The sequence below is a fragment of the Scylla paramamosain genome, chromosome 2 (assembly GCF_035594125.1).
Source record: "Scylla paramamosain isolate STU-SP2022 chromosome 2, ASM3559412v1, whole genome shotgun sequence".
NCBI lineage: Eukaryota > Metazoa > Arthropoda > Malacostraca > Decapoda > Portunidae > Scylla > Scylla paramamosain.
This window is the reverse complement of record NC_087152.1, coordinates 28091575-28106816: the sequence shown is the minus strand read 5'-3', so window position 1 is coordinate 28106816 and position 15242 is coordinate 28091575. Positions and strand designations below refer to the sequence as shown.

General features: G+C 39.4%; 1 protein-coding gene across 15 annotated transcripts in view; it reads right to left on the bottom strand.

Annotated features, from left to right (window-relative positions):
* The window catches only part of LOC135112651 (pre-mRNA-processing factor 40 homolog A-like), a 214961-nt gene that overhangs the window by 68082 nt on the left and 131637 nt on the right, over positions 1–15242 (bottom strand). For all 15 annotated transcript variants that reach the window (XM_064027284.1, XM_064027319.1, XM_064027336.1 and 12 more), the window contains 3 exons: positions 12784–12922; positions 10969–11076; positions 7973–8167 (listed from right to left, as the gene is read on the bottom strand). In XM_064027284.1, the coding sequence (XP_063883354.1) occupies positions 7973–8167; positions 10969–11076; positions 12784–12922 (442 nt within the window). The remainder of the gene's footprint in view (positions 1–7972; positions 8168–10968; positions 11077–12783; positions 12923–15242) is intronic.

The following is a 15242-nucleotide window of genomic DNA, read 5'->3' as shown; positions in this document are numbered from 1 at the left end:
GACTCCTTCAAACTCCTGTTCAAACTCAACCTTCTAAGGATGGAGTGCTTGGCCCTCTCAATTATGCAACATCTGATTCCTTCACCTTTACTTGATTTATTAAATCCATTATTCAAACTCACTACTTTCATTAATTTGTACACCACAGACAATTCTGTCTTATGACCAACATGCTACCTGACAAAAAATAATATTCAGTCCTTTTTGTCTTCCTAATTTGGGATATGACCAACTTGTCATTTGGGTGTACACATTATTTATAATTTTTTGTGACTTTACCAGTACATTTGCTAATAGCAAACACTATGCTGTTCTTACATGCTCTACTGCACTTTTTTAAGTGATTTTTTTTTTTTTTTGTGAGCAGTCTTACCTTCTGTTTTTTTTGTTTTTGTGCCATATGACTACTTTGTTGTGGTGACTTCACTTTTTTTCACCCCCCAGCTGCTAACTCTGTACAAGGGCCTTATCCGTCCATGTATGGAGTATGCTTCACATGACTGGGGGGGTTCCTCTCATACTGGTCTTCTAGACAGGGTGGAATCAAAAGCTTTTCGTCTCATCAACTCCTCTCCTCTAACTGACTGTCTTCAGCCTCTCTCTCACCGCCGCAATGTTGCATATCTAGCTGTCTTCTACCGCTATTTTCATGCTAACTGCTCTTCTGATCTTGCTAACTGTATGCCTCCCCTCCTTCCGCGGCCTCGCTGCACAAGACTTTCTTCTTTCTCTCACCCCTATTCTGTCCACCTCTCTAACGCAAGAGTTAACCAGTATTCTCAATCATTCATCCCTTTCTCTGGTAAACTCTGGAACTCCCTGCCTGCTTCTGTATTTCCACTTCCTATGACTTGAATTCCTTCAAGAGGGAGGTTTCAAGACACTTATCCACCAATTTTTGACCACTGCTTTGACCCTTTTGTGGGACTGGCATTTCAGTGGGCGTTTTTTTTATTGGATTTTTGTTGCCCTTGGCCAGTGTCCTTCCTACATAAAAAAAAAAAAAAAAAAAATCAATCAATCAATGCTTTCAATGACAATTTGTTAACAGATTATGAATGTAAGCCAAGTACACTAGCATTATGCCATTTTTTTTAAGATTATTTATGTTTTCTGTATATGTATAGTCTACTAAAGTAGGAAAGCAAATGTCAAATTTCTTAATTTCATATGATAATACATTATAAAAAAATAATTCCTGGCATGAAAGACATGAACAAGCTTTGGAGAAGCCCAGGCATCACCATGAAAGCAAGCATGTACTTCTTGGTAAGAGGTGACAACCACTTACCAAGAAGCAAATGCTTGCTTTCATGGTGGCACCTAGGCTTCTCCAAAGTTTGTTCATGTCTCTCATGCCAGTTATTATTTTTCATCTCTCTTTGCCAGAGATGCAAACAAGACCAAGAATCAAAAGAACAAGGTAGAGTTGTCATTGTGTAGGTGTGTGGAACAATAGCAAATGTGAGAAATATATATAGCATGTTTGCAGATAGTAAAAAAATACATATGTACTATATATTGCATATGTGTTTGTGTATTGCTCACATACCTGAATCTACAGATTATTTATGTGAATAAAGCATTTGGTTGCTTGCCTATGGGAGGAGGGAAAGAAAGTGAGGTGCACAGTGGGAAGATTGAATCGTGCTGGCAGTTGGCATATGCAGGTCCAGATATTCAACAGGATGTGTATCTGGGCCTGTACTTATAAGCACTAAGTTATTGTTTTAATGTTATGTCATCATCTTGAGTCATCAAAATGGCAGAATTTGGGTCTTAAATCCTTAAGATAGCATCTAAAGTTTTAAAGATGCATCTTACTGCTAAAATACCTTCCAAGGTGGTATAGCAACCAGCACACTCCTTAAGATTTGATCCTAACAGTAAATATGGCCACTCTGGATGAACTGCACAGCGATGAACATTTCTTAAGACGAAGGACATCCTGAATGAGCTGGATGACCATGAGCTGGTGAAGAGGTATTGGTTGGACCATGCTGGGATGATCTTCATGACTGATCTGATGCAAGAAAGGGTGAAGAGACCAACTGCAAGGAACAAAACCCTCTTCCCTAAGATGCAAAATGATCATCACTCTGCAATACCTCGCAACAGGCAAGATGCAGCAGAGCTGTGCTGATGACTTGGGGCCATCACAGCAGACCACCAACAGGGTCATCAGTGGCACAGTGGATGCATCCACTGCCATGGTGTGCAGAGGATGGCACCAGCTGATTGTTGTTGAAGATGACAACATTGGTAAATAGATACCTTCAATAATCAAGCTTAAAACAGTCAGATGATTGTTTGAAACTCATTTGATCAATATAAGCTTTAGATGTCACTGAGAGTAATATAATTACTCCAGTGAGGTCTAAAGCACTGTTCAGGGGGTGCTGTGACCTTATCATTAAACCCAGCTGTGACCTCACTGAACGTTTCCTTCCTTTGTGTCTCACAACACAAGGGGGCAGTCACAGCCTGCCCTCTAAAGACAACTCTCTTCCTCCACATAAAACTACAAGCACCTAATAACACACACACCCTTCACTCAAAAATTTCAAAATCATCATGGCAACTCCTACATCAGCCTCAGAGTCCCCATCTGGGGAGGGGACCATAAATGTTCCCAGGTCGGACTGCCTTTCTGTCGAAAACCCTAAGTGTCTTGACACCCCCCTCAACTTTTTCTTCATTAACTTCTGCAACATTTGTGGTCTAAGATCTAATTTTCAATCTGTAGAACACCACCTCTCCTCTTCTAAACCTCATCTTCTTTTCCTCACTGAAACTCAGGTGTCTGGGGCAATTGACAGTAGGCCCTTTTCTGTTCCCTCCTACTTTCTCTATCCTCATTTTCGATCCAAAGCTGGATGTTGCGTTTATGTGCACAATGACTTAACCTGCTCTTGTGCCCACGCTCTTGAATCTTCCGAGTTTTCCACCACCTGGCTATGACTACAGAGTTACTCTCATACTAAATTTATCTGTGCTGTATACCTTTCACCTAACTCCTCTGACTATAAGAAATTCTTTGACTACGTAACTTCCAAAGTGGAGCACATTCTGACCCTCTTCCCTTTTGCAGAGATCTCCATTCTTGGAGACTTCAATGTTCACCACCAGCTTTGGCTTTCCTCTCCCTTCACTGACCATCCTGGTGAACTAGCCTTTAACTTTGCAATCCTCCATGACCTAGAGCAATTGGTGCAACACTCTACTTGTATTCTTGACCATCTTGGAAATACGCCCTTGACATTTTCCTAACCTCTAATCGTGCTAATGCTGTTATCCTGTCTTTTCCATTGGGCTCCTCCAATCACAATCTCATATCTGTATCTTGCTTGTCCTATTGCTACAATCCCTCCTCAGGATCCCCCTAAGCAAAGGTGCCTCTGGTGTTTTGCCTCTGCTAGTTGGGGGAACCTGAGGAGATATTTTGTTGATTTTCCTTGGAATGACTACTGCTTCCATGTCAGAGACCTGTCTTTGTGTGCTAAGCGCATAACAGAGATGATAATGTCTGGCATGGAGGCATACATTCCTCACTCTTTTTCTCAACCTAAACCTTTTAAACCTTGGTTTAACACAGCTTGTTCTCGTGCTATACATGATAGAGAGCTGGCCCACAAAAGGTACTTAAGCCTTCCATCACCAGAATCTCATGCACTTTATATTTCTGTCCGGAACCATGCCAAGTCTGTTCTCCAATTAGCCAAAAACTCCTTCATTAATAGAAAATGTCAAAACCTTTCAAGATCTAACTCCCCTTGTGACTCCTGGCATCTAGCCAAAAATATTTCCAATAACTTTGCTTCTTCTTCTTTCCCTCCTTTATTTCAACCAGATGGCACCACTGCTATCACATCTATTTCTAAAGCTGAACTCTCCGTTCAAACTTTTGCTAAAAACTGTACCTTGGACGATTCTGGACTTGTTCCTCCCTCTCCTCCACCCTCTGACTACTTCATGCTACCTATTAAAATTCTTTGCAATGATGTTTTCCATGCCCTTGCTGGCCTAAACCCTCGGAAGGCTTATGGACCTGATGGGGTCCCTCCTATTGTTCTCCGAAACTGTGCCTCCATGCTTGCATCTTGCCTAGTCAAACTCTTTTAGCTCTGTCTATCAACATCTACCTTTCCTTCTTGCTGAAAGTTTGCCTACATTCAGCCCGTTCCTAAAAAGGGTGACTGTTCTAATCCCTCAAACTACCATCCTATTGCTTCAATTTCCTGGCTATCTAAAGGTTTTGAATCTATCCTGAACAGGAAGATTCTTAAACATCTATCACTTCACAACCTTCTATCTGATCGCCAGTATGGGTTCTGTTAAGGCCACTCTACTGGTGATCTTCTGCCTTTCCTTACTGAGTCTTGGTCATCCTCTTTTAGAGATTTTGGTGAAACTTTTGCTGTTGCCTTAGACATATCAAAAGCTTTTGATAGAGTCTGGCACAAAGCTTCGATTTCCAAACTACACTCCAACGCCTTCTATCCTTCTCTCTTTAACTTCATCTCAAGTTTCCTTTCTGACTGTTCTATTGCTGCTGTGGTAGACGGTCACTGTTCTTCTCCTAATTCTATTAACAGTGGTGTTTCTCAGGGTTTTGTCCTGTCACCCACTCTCTACTTATTATTCATTAATGATCTTCTAAACTAAACTTCTTGTCCTATCCACTCCTACGCTGATGATACCACCCTGCACTTTTCCACGTCTTTTCATAGATGTCCAACCCTTCTGGAGGTAAACATTTCACGCAGGGAAGCCACAGTACACTTGACTTCTGATTTTTCTAAAATTTCTGATTGGGGCAGAACAAACTTGGTATTGTTCAATGCCTCAAAAACTCAATTCCTCCATCTATCAACTCGACACAACCTTCCAGACAACTATCCCCTCTTCTTCAATGACACTCAACTATCCCCCTCTTCTACACTGAACATCCTCGGTCTGTCCTTTACTTATAATCTGAACTGGAAACTTCACATCTCATCTCTAGCTAAAACAGCTTCTATGAAGTTAGGCATTCTGAGACGTCTCCACTAGTTTTTTCTCACCCACCCAGCTGCTAACTCTGTACAAGGGCCTTATCCATCCTTGTATGGAGTATGCTTCACATGTCTGGGGGGGGGGTTCCACTCACACTGCTCCTCTAGACAGGGTGGAATGAAAAGCTTTTCATCTCATCAACTCCTCTCCTCTAACTGACAGTCTTCAGCCTCTCTTTCACCGCCACAATGTTGCATCTCTAGCTGTCTTCTACTGCTATTTTCATGCTAACTGCTCTTCTGATCTTGCTAACTGCATGCCTCCCCTCCTCCCGTGGCCTCGCTGCACAAGACTTTCTTCTTTCTCTCACCCCTATTCTGTCCACCTCTCTAATGGGAGAGTTAACCAGTATTCTCAGTCATTCATCCCTTTCTCTGGTAAACTCTAGAACTCCCTGCCTGCTTCTGTATTTCCACCTTCCTATGACTTGAATTCCTTCAAGAGGGAGGTTTCAAGATAGTTATTCATCAATTTTTGACTACTGCTTTGACCCTTTTATGGGACTGGCATTTCAGTGGGTATTTTTTTTTTTATTGGATTTTTGTTGCCCTTGGCCAGTGTCCTTCCTGCATAAAAAAATAAATAAATAAATAGATAAAAAAAAAAAAAAAAAAAAAATATATATATATATATATATATATATATATATATATATATATATATATATATATATATATATATATATATATATAATATACATATATATATATATATATATATATATATATATATATATATATATATATATATATATATATATATATATATATATATATATATTAGATATCATTATTATGCATTTTCAGCTGTTTCTTATGACATTCATCGAAAAACATTACACAACACCTGCTCATGTTAGCAGTTATCGGTGTCAGCATCTTAGGATGGTAACTTAACAAAGTCTCCCGCTAGGACAGTCATTTAGCAGTTAAGTCTCGTGGGATAAGTTTTCTTCCTAACTAGGCTGGAATCTTAGTACAGTTTTATAAGTATTGATACTGGTCTAATATCCAGATAGTTATATCTGGCCATTGATAAGTCCAGTTACTGAACATCTGGATATTGGAAGAATTACTGTACTGAGGGATGGTAGCAGATTCCAGAAGTACCATGACATTTTAATGTGCATGGTCTGTGGAGAAAAACAATCAGCGAACAAAGAAGGAGCAACAAAATACAGAGATGGGTTTGCCAGACTTGTTTTCCGTTTCATGATGTTTATGTTTAATATACATTTAGTATAGTAAATGTTTCATTTTATTTAAAAAATTCTTTAGCACATCAGGCACACTACTTAGGTCTTTTCAGATGTATCAAGTGTATTAGAGGTGTCAAGGGGTAAACCCTAGTTACTCTGGGAAAACAGCTAATTTGGGATGGTTCTAAAAACAAGGATGCTGAAATGCTGATAGTCAACCTGTACCATCCTCCTTCACTAATTATTCTTGCATACTTCACAACATCATTACCCCTAACTGTTCCATAACATGCATTCTCTAAATTTATGAATACCCAAAACACCCTTACTTTTGCAGACATTTTTCACACATTTGTCTCAAAGTAAACATCTAATGAACACAACCCAATCATTTTCAAAAGCCACCCTGCTCCCCATAAATCACTCCCTACATCTCTTGAACTCTATCTTTTTTTTCCCAATGTTTCCTTCTGAACCCTCCTCACCTTCCAAAAAATATTTTGTTCACCCGAAAATTTCCTGCTTAGTACATAGAAAAGTAGGAATTTGGTGTAAATATTAATTCTATAACACTGATTTCATAGCATGTAACTCTGCAAAATATTAAGGTAGGAGTGCATATTTTTTTTATAATTAATGAATCCATACTGAATATAATTATCTTGAATATCTTATGAATGCTATCTGGATACTGGACATGATGAATCTTGCATGGTAAAATAAACAAGTCCTGGATTGTACTGGAGACGGTATGGTCTAGCTCTACCTTAATATGATTACATCATTAATATATCTTTTGAAATAAAGACAAAGGGAAAGGAACAATAAATCTATATTTAGGAATTATAGTTAGCCCTGATTTCTTTCAGCGGAAACAATGCATAGAGACCAGAAATAAAGTAAATCAGGAACTAGGATAAACTTTTAAGTGTTAAAATTACAAGTTCTAAAGTAATATAAGATTATGCTGTGCATTACTAGTATCCATATTACAGGTAAGATATAGAGCTATTAGAAACAGTATACAGGAGAATGACTAAAAGTTACAGGGAATGAAGTGTATTCCTTATGAAAAGAGATTGAAGATTTTAAATCTACATTCTTCAGAGAGGCATAGGTTATGAGGAGACCTGGTAGAGATCTTTATGGTATAGGGGACATAACAAGGGTGACATATAGTGATAGATGAATGGAACAGCCTCAGTGATCAGGTTGTTAGTGCTGTCATTAGGGAGGTTTAAAAGATTAGACAAATTTATGGATAAGAATGGTAAGTGAAAACAGGCAGATATGTTTCATATAGGGACTGTTACATGTAGGCCTGATGGTTTCTTGCAGTCTCCCTTAATTTCTCATGTTCTTATTATATATCCAAAGACTTGGAATATTGCTCCAGCCTTGCAGATGAAAAGAAAGCTAATGCTAGTTGAGTGAGAGAGCATATTACATGGAATCTGACCATGAAAAATGCTTGCTGAAAATTTACATTGGACTTGAGAGAGAGAGAGAGAGAGAGAGAGAGAGAGAGAGAGAGAGAGAGAGAGAGAGAGAGAGAGAGAGAGAGAGAGAGAGAGAGAGAGAGAGAGAGAGAGAGAGAGAGAGAGAGAGAGAGAGAGAGAGAGAGAGAGAGAGAGAGAGAGAGAGAGAGAGAGAGAGAGAGAGAGAGAGAGAGAGAGAGAGAGGGCAAATACATAGACAGATTAGAGTATGGAGTCACACCTTGAATATTCTGATCCTCTCAGCCTCAATAGTGACAGCAGTGAAAGAGGGAAGGTGCTGCACTCGGGGCCGCACATCCTCCCATGTGGAGCCTGAGTCCACCCCAATGGATTTGAAGGCTGCACGTAGTCCTGCTTCCAGACGCCTCATCTTACGTGCCTCTTCCTTCAAACGTTCCTTCTCCCTTGCCTCAGCCTGAAAGAATAATAATTGGTGATGCATATAAACATGAGTTTGCATGGTTCAGAAATTTAGAAGTGACAGCATGAGGAAAATTACAAAGAGGTTCAGTGATTTATTTTTTTATATCTATACAGTAGAACCTTGGATCATGAACACCCCAGATCATGAACAAATTGGTTCATGAAATATTTTTGTGAAATTTTAGCTTGGTTCATGAACAATGCTTTGGGGTATGAATGCAAATTACCCACAATCCACAAAACCTCGTGGTCAGTTGTGAGTTGGTATACTGCTCTTCTAGACAGGGTGGAATCAAAAGCTTTTCGTCTCATCAACTCCTCTCCTCTAACTGACTGTCTTCAGCCTTTCTCTCACTGCCGCAATGTTGCATCTCTAGCTGTCTTCTACCACTATTTTCATGCTAACTGCTCTTCTGATCTTGCTAACTGCATGCCTCCCCTCCTCCTGCAGCCTCGCTGCACAAGACTTTCTTCTTTCTCTCACCCCTATTCTGTCCACCTCTCTAACGCAAGAGTTAACCAGTATTCTCAATCATTCATCCCTTTCTCTGGTAAACTCTGGAACTCCCTGCCTGCTTCTGTATTTCCATCTTACTATGACTTCAATTCCTTCAAGAGGGAGGTTTCAAGACACTCATCCATCAATTTTTGACTAATGCTTTGACCCTTTTATGGGACTGGCATTTCAGTGGGCATTTTTTTTATTGGATTTTTGTTGCCCTTGGCCAGTGTCCCTCCTACATAAAAAATAAATAAATAAAATGTTTGGCATAAATATTGTTCATGAGAGTACTGTTTTAAAAACATTAATTTTTCTTTGTTTCTTTTTTTTTACTATTTTAGCTTCCATTATGCCTCCTGAGAAGGAGAAAAGTGTTACTGGTAGTAGCAGTAAGAAGCCTAAGCATATTACTGTTGAAGTAAAGAAGGAAATTATTGGGAGAATAAATGGGGAGGGTAGGGAAGGCAAAGTTATCAGAAAAGAGATTAGTGGGCAGCTGTGTGTTTGCACACATAGGTGGATCTCTCTCTCTCTCTCTCTCTACGTAAAAAATAAGTAATAGACATGCGCCCACTACTTACATTCATCGGTAACTGAGTGTCAGTCTGTGATGACATTAGATGCTGATAAATAAAATGACCTTCCCAGCTGCATCAGCACACACACACACACACACACACACACACACACACACAGAGAGAGAGAGAGAGAGAGAGAGAGAGAGAGAGAGAGAGAGAGAGAGAGAGAGAGAGAGAGAGAGAGAGAGAGAGAGAGAGAGAGAGAGAGAGAGAGAGAGAGAGAGAGAGAGAGAGAGAGAGAGAGAATATGAAGGGAGGAGGGAAAGAGAAGAGGGTAAGAGGGCAAGGAATGAACCATGGAGGGGGGAACTGTACCCACCATACAGTTTCCCCTCCATGGTGGAAGGGAATGGGGTGAAGAGAAGGATATGGGGAGAGGGAGGACAAAGGAGGGACCAAAGGGGAAGAAAATATGATGTAGCCTCTGCCAATGAGACTTCCTCATTTATGTAACTGGTGGGAACAGGGATGGTGGGAGGAGCAACAGCACCTCAAGGACAATATACAGAATCTTAGCTACTCAACAACAACTATAACAATGTAATTATGTTGCTGCCATAGGCATCATTGTATAGAAAGGGCTAACTAAGAATATGTATTTAAATTTCATTCTATATTCTTCATCACAAAAAACACTTAAATATGTAAAAATACCATACTTCTGAGGCTGAATCTGATTAATTGTATTTACATTAACTTCAATGAAAAAAATTGTTTTGGTTCGTGAACAATTTGGTTTGCGAACCCGTGCCCAGAATGGATTAAGTTCATGAACTGAGGTTCTACTATATCTGATAACTGTTCTTAAAAAATCCTAAAAAGGATGGCTGTGTCTCTATTTATTGGTTTTATTTTTTCATTGCAAGCTCTAATCCTCTCATCTCTTTCTTTTACACACTCTAAAACTTAGCACTTTCTGTCACTCTTTCTGCAATTTCCAGCTTTAGTGTATCATGAAAACATTAGGAAACTGATCTAAAGACGGATAAATTTGCTAGAAAAAGTGACTTTACCTGTGATCAAACATGTGCCAGGACTGTTGCAATAGTATGCATTTCTAAGTAGTTACTAGTTAAGTTGTAAGTAATGATGAAGTTCGGAGTTATTTTTGGTCAACCTTGACTGTATTGAAACAGCTTTCTGGTTCATTCTGCTCTGTGATAGTATCACTGGAACCCTTCTCTCTTACACAGGAAAGCACAGACCCTGATTCCTTATCAAATTATTTGCAAGGCAAACAATCCCACAAACTACAACTGTACTTTCACTCCCACCACTGCCACCAGTGTAATGTGCAGCTCCCTGGAGCATCACAGAAACAGTGAAGTTCTGATGTGAAGAAATATTGAGCTTGCCAGGAGATGCTTTCACCTGAGATCAAATCCAGATCAGGAAAAGTAACATACTTTATTGACATATTATTAGCTAGGTCATAAATGGTCACAAAGGCCTTCAGTGACTTAGGTCAGCCTTAGCTGTCCTGGAACTACTCTCCTCCATGGCCAAACCACATCAGGCCACTGTGCTGGACTCACTCAACCACTCCACATTTCAATGTTTCACCTTTTAACTGACATATAATATTCCTTACATACATTTTCATTAGTTTCATCGTCTATTCTTCATGTACTGCATGTATTTCCCAATTACCTTATTTCTAGATTACAGGATCCCCCCCCTCTCTCTCTCTCTCTCTCTCTCTTCTTTTCCTACCTTCTCAATGAGGGCATTATAAGTCAGCTTCACATTGCCTGCATCCAGTGTAGCGGAGCGTGGATCATCACACACCACTGTAGCAAACTCTTTGAAGCTTGTCTTGACCTGCAGGAGAACCCAAGAATGAAAAGAGGTGGTTATTTTATCTAATTTAAGAAGGATCTCAATACTGCTCTTTCAGACAATTCAAATGCAGGAAGAAATACAGAAAGAAGAAAAATTTAGTTTGCCAGTCAAAGGGTTGAAAGAATGAAGATAATGATTAACTGATTACCTCTTATATTAGTAAGGTGGACAGAATAGGGATGAGAGTAAATAGACTTTCTTGTGCAACAAGGCCATGAAAAGTGGGGAGGCATGCACCTAGAAATTTCAGAAGACCAGTAACTATTGTGACTGCAGCAAATATATTTATTTAATTCTATTGTTTCTTACTGTGTGGTACTCATATTTCTGAAAAGTTCTCTGTGATTTAGTGAGGAATAACTCAAATAATGGAGGGTTTTCTGGTGTCTATTGTGCAGTTATTGCTACAATGTGTATACAATCAATGACACAATCAGCACAGCATGTCAATGCCTGTGCTGCCCTCCAGAATCTTAATAACAGCAAATGAACAAGCAGAATCCTGCTGGCACAATGGACATAGTTGCACCCACATGGGTGATGATGTGCAATCCTGAAACTTGCTGTCCACACTCACAAACTTCTATTTAATGATGAGAAAGAGTGAACCCCACCAGCATGCAGAACACAGCTACATCTACATGGGAAGCAATATGCAAGCCCATGATCCACTACCCACTCTTGCCAACTTTAATCTACTATTAAGTTTCTATTAAGTTAACTGCAGGTTAAAATAACACTATTATTACTTTAAAGATACAGTGGTACCTCACATTATGAATAATTTAGACTATGAGTAAGATATTAAAAAAAAAAAAAAAAAAAAAACTTTTTGTTGAGTGAAGACTTGAGTTATAAGCACTTGTTTGAACAGGCACTTTGTTTTCCACCAGATGGCAGGTGGCAGGCAAAGCGAAGTAAGCAAAGAGATGCCAGAAGTTAGCACTGTACTCTTGTAGAGGAAACAATCATGCAGTCACATCCTCATTCATTTATACTCTTCAGTGTGTTCTTTGGATTTCTATAAGAAATTCACTTTATATAAATCAGACACAATGTTGTTAAAGAAGAACACTGTGGTGGTGAGTGAAGGAATAAAGACTGGAAGTTAGAGGGGAGGAATTGATGGGACAAAAGCTTTTGACTCTGCCTTGTCTAGGAGGACTGTGTGAGATGAACCTTCCCAAAAATGGGAACATTAGTCTATATATGGACAGACAGGGCCCCTGTATTGAGTATAGCATAAGAAGAAAAAAGATTGGGAGAGTTAACACAGAACACTTATATTTGGCTGGTCACCCTTCCTTATGTATTATTTACCCTTCCTTATGTATTATTTAGTCTTTATTATTCAATGTTTCATTTTGTCATATAATACTTTTAGCAATGTTAGTTACTAAGAATAATCCCTCTTTAAAGCTGAAAATTACTGTAATTATGAGTGTTGTACATATTTTAGAAGGGGAGGGGAGAGGAGAGGAAGAGGCAACGAGAGATGAGAAGGAAAGTAGAGGCAAGGAGAGACAAAGGAAGGATAGGATTGGATAGAAGAGGAGAGGAGAGGAGAGGAGAGGGGAGGAGGAGGAGGAGGAGGAGGAGGAGGAGGAGGAGGAGGAGGAGGAGGAGGAGGAGGAGGAGGAGGAGGAGGAGGAGGAGGAGGAGGAGGAGGAGGAGGAGAGAGCTCACCTGGACCTCAAATGACTTTTCCTTGAGTATCTCTTTGATGATTTTCTTCTCATCATGAAATCGAGACTTGAGGTCAGCAACATAGAACTTGAAAAGATCCAGTGGTGTGGATCCTGGCTGGCCCAGCATAGCAGTGAACCTGTGTATGGAATGCCATTCAGTGCTGCAATACTCTTGTTGATTTATTGGCTTACATTTTTACATTTCATCTATGTGGAATAGTACTGAAATCCTCCAGTGACATGAAGGCAGAAAACATTTAACATTTAAAAGGACAAAAATTAATAATACAATATACAATGAATGAAAACTGAAGTAAATGTCTTTCATAAACATAGAAGTCTTTTCTACACTCACAAAAAATTCACTGTGTAGAAGTCCTCTCCACACTCACAAAAATATCATTGCTCACAATCACATTCATGAATAAAACTTGTCACATGAAAAATAGGTAAGCATTAAAAGGATGTGCAAACATCACAGGTATATGGATGTCCCACATGTCACTATACACTTTCTTTTTTCTATTTCTTTACAGATATCAGTTGGAGATATGTGAGGGCAACAGCATTGAACAGCTTTGACTTCAGTTTTGTAAGTGCATCATTCCCTTGGCCATGGCTTGCCAACTGATATTGGAACAGCTTTGCAAAATTGCTGCCTGGCAAGAAGTTTTCAGTCACCAATTGTAGTTCAGTGTGAGTTTGAAAATATTTATGTTAATCACAGTGCAAAGTACAATTTATGCCATCCATGCCAAGTTTCTTGAAACAGAATCCATGCTTGACTAACCACACAGTAGAAGGCCTGCTAGTGCCACAACAGATAAAAATACCAAGTCCTGGAGCAGGCATTCATGCAGAGCCATCCAAAGGCTCCATCCAGAGGGCTGCATTAGAACTCAGCATTAACAAAAGATTCAGCGGATGCTTTGGGGATTGATAAAGCTCTACCTATACTGACTTCAGCTTGTTCAAATGCTTAAGTGAAAATTCTAATGCTCATAAGGAAATGTGTGAGTTGCTCCTTCACCATTACCAAAGTGACCCTCAACTTGTAGTTCTACAATGAGTTGATCTTCCATCTTCCATCTTCCAACACAACTGTTGAATTTTTGGAAAATCAAATCCAGCAGCCATTCTTGAGCATGAGACTCATGGAAGCTGCTTGTTTAGTGTATCATGTCTACCACTGGGGTGATAGGACCATTCTTCTTCCTCACTGCATCTGGTAGCACGAACGGAGGAAAATTTCCTGAAGATGATGCTACAGGAGTTTTTGGTGCCACAACTTAAGGTGAGAAGTTATCTTTCAAATGTCTTTTTTCAACAAGACAGCACACTTCTGCACTTTACCAGGCTAGTAAAGGATTCCTGAACATCATTCCCAAACTGATGGATCAGTCAAAGGGGACACCTTGAATGGGATTCACATTCTCCTGACCTCACACCTTGTGACTTTTTTCTGAGGGGCTATGTCAAATGCAAGGTGTATGCCATTAATCCCCATTACCTGGTAAAGATTGAGAAAAGAATCCACATGGTCTACAGCAAAGTTGAGGGAGATATTGCAAAATGTTGCAAAGACCTGCATCTGAAGGGATGGAGTTTGTCAAAAACAGAGGTGCTCATGTGGAGGTTTACAGATAGTCTTTAAGACAAAGGAACATGATGGCAAATTAAGCAAGTAAAACTGCAATGACTCCTTTAATGATAAGAAAAATTATAAAAAACCTCAGTTTCTTGTGGAATTTTTAGTAATTCTTAAAAAGTGGGGCACCCTGTATGAATATTTAGCAGGCTGACATCTCCTATAAAAGGGTGGAGCTAAAAGAAGACACAAAGATCTACAATGACCTCTTGGTGTGGAAAAAGAATTGACCCTCAGTGAATATGCTGAATGAGGGACAGTTGCATAATATATCTGGATCTATATACATCAGAGCCTGATAGCATAACCCCCGATGTACCATAATGGATCAATTCCTGTGTTACATCAACCACTCGAATAGTAAGGAGTTTGTTAGGGTGAAAGGATTGTACTATTGCTTTATTATTGATATTTTTTCTCTTTATTCCTTAAAGGGATGAGTACCTGTTGTGTATTTGTGTCTGCCTGTATCAGTAGGCAAAGATGGATGCTAGTTAGCTTATTCTTGAATGAAGACTTGAAATAACTGCATAGAATAAGTCTTATTATTTTTCATAAAATTACAACATTATTATTAACTCTTCAACTACCAACATACATTCAAAATAACACTGCATTAGTTAATCCATGAATCAATGTAATGGCTGCTCCATCCAGCTAGAGACTAATGTGGTAGGTGGTGAGTGTGGGTAGGTGGATTGCAGGCTTGTGTACTGCCACCCTTGTGGGTGTGACCACATTCCACCATGCCAGTGAGAATTCTGTTTGTTCCTTTCTTGTTATAAGATGGGACTTGGTGAGAATAGGTG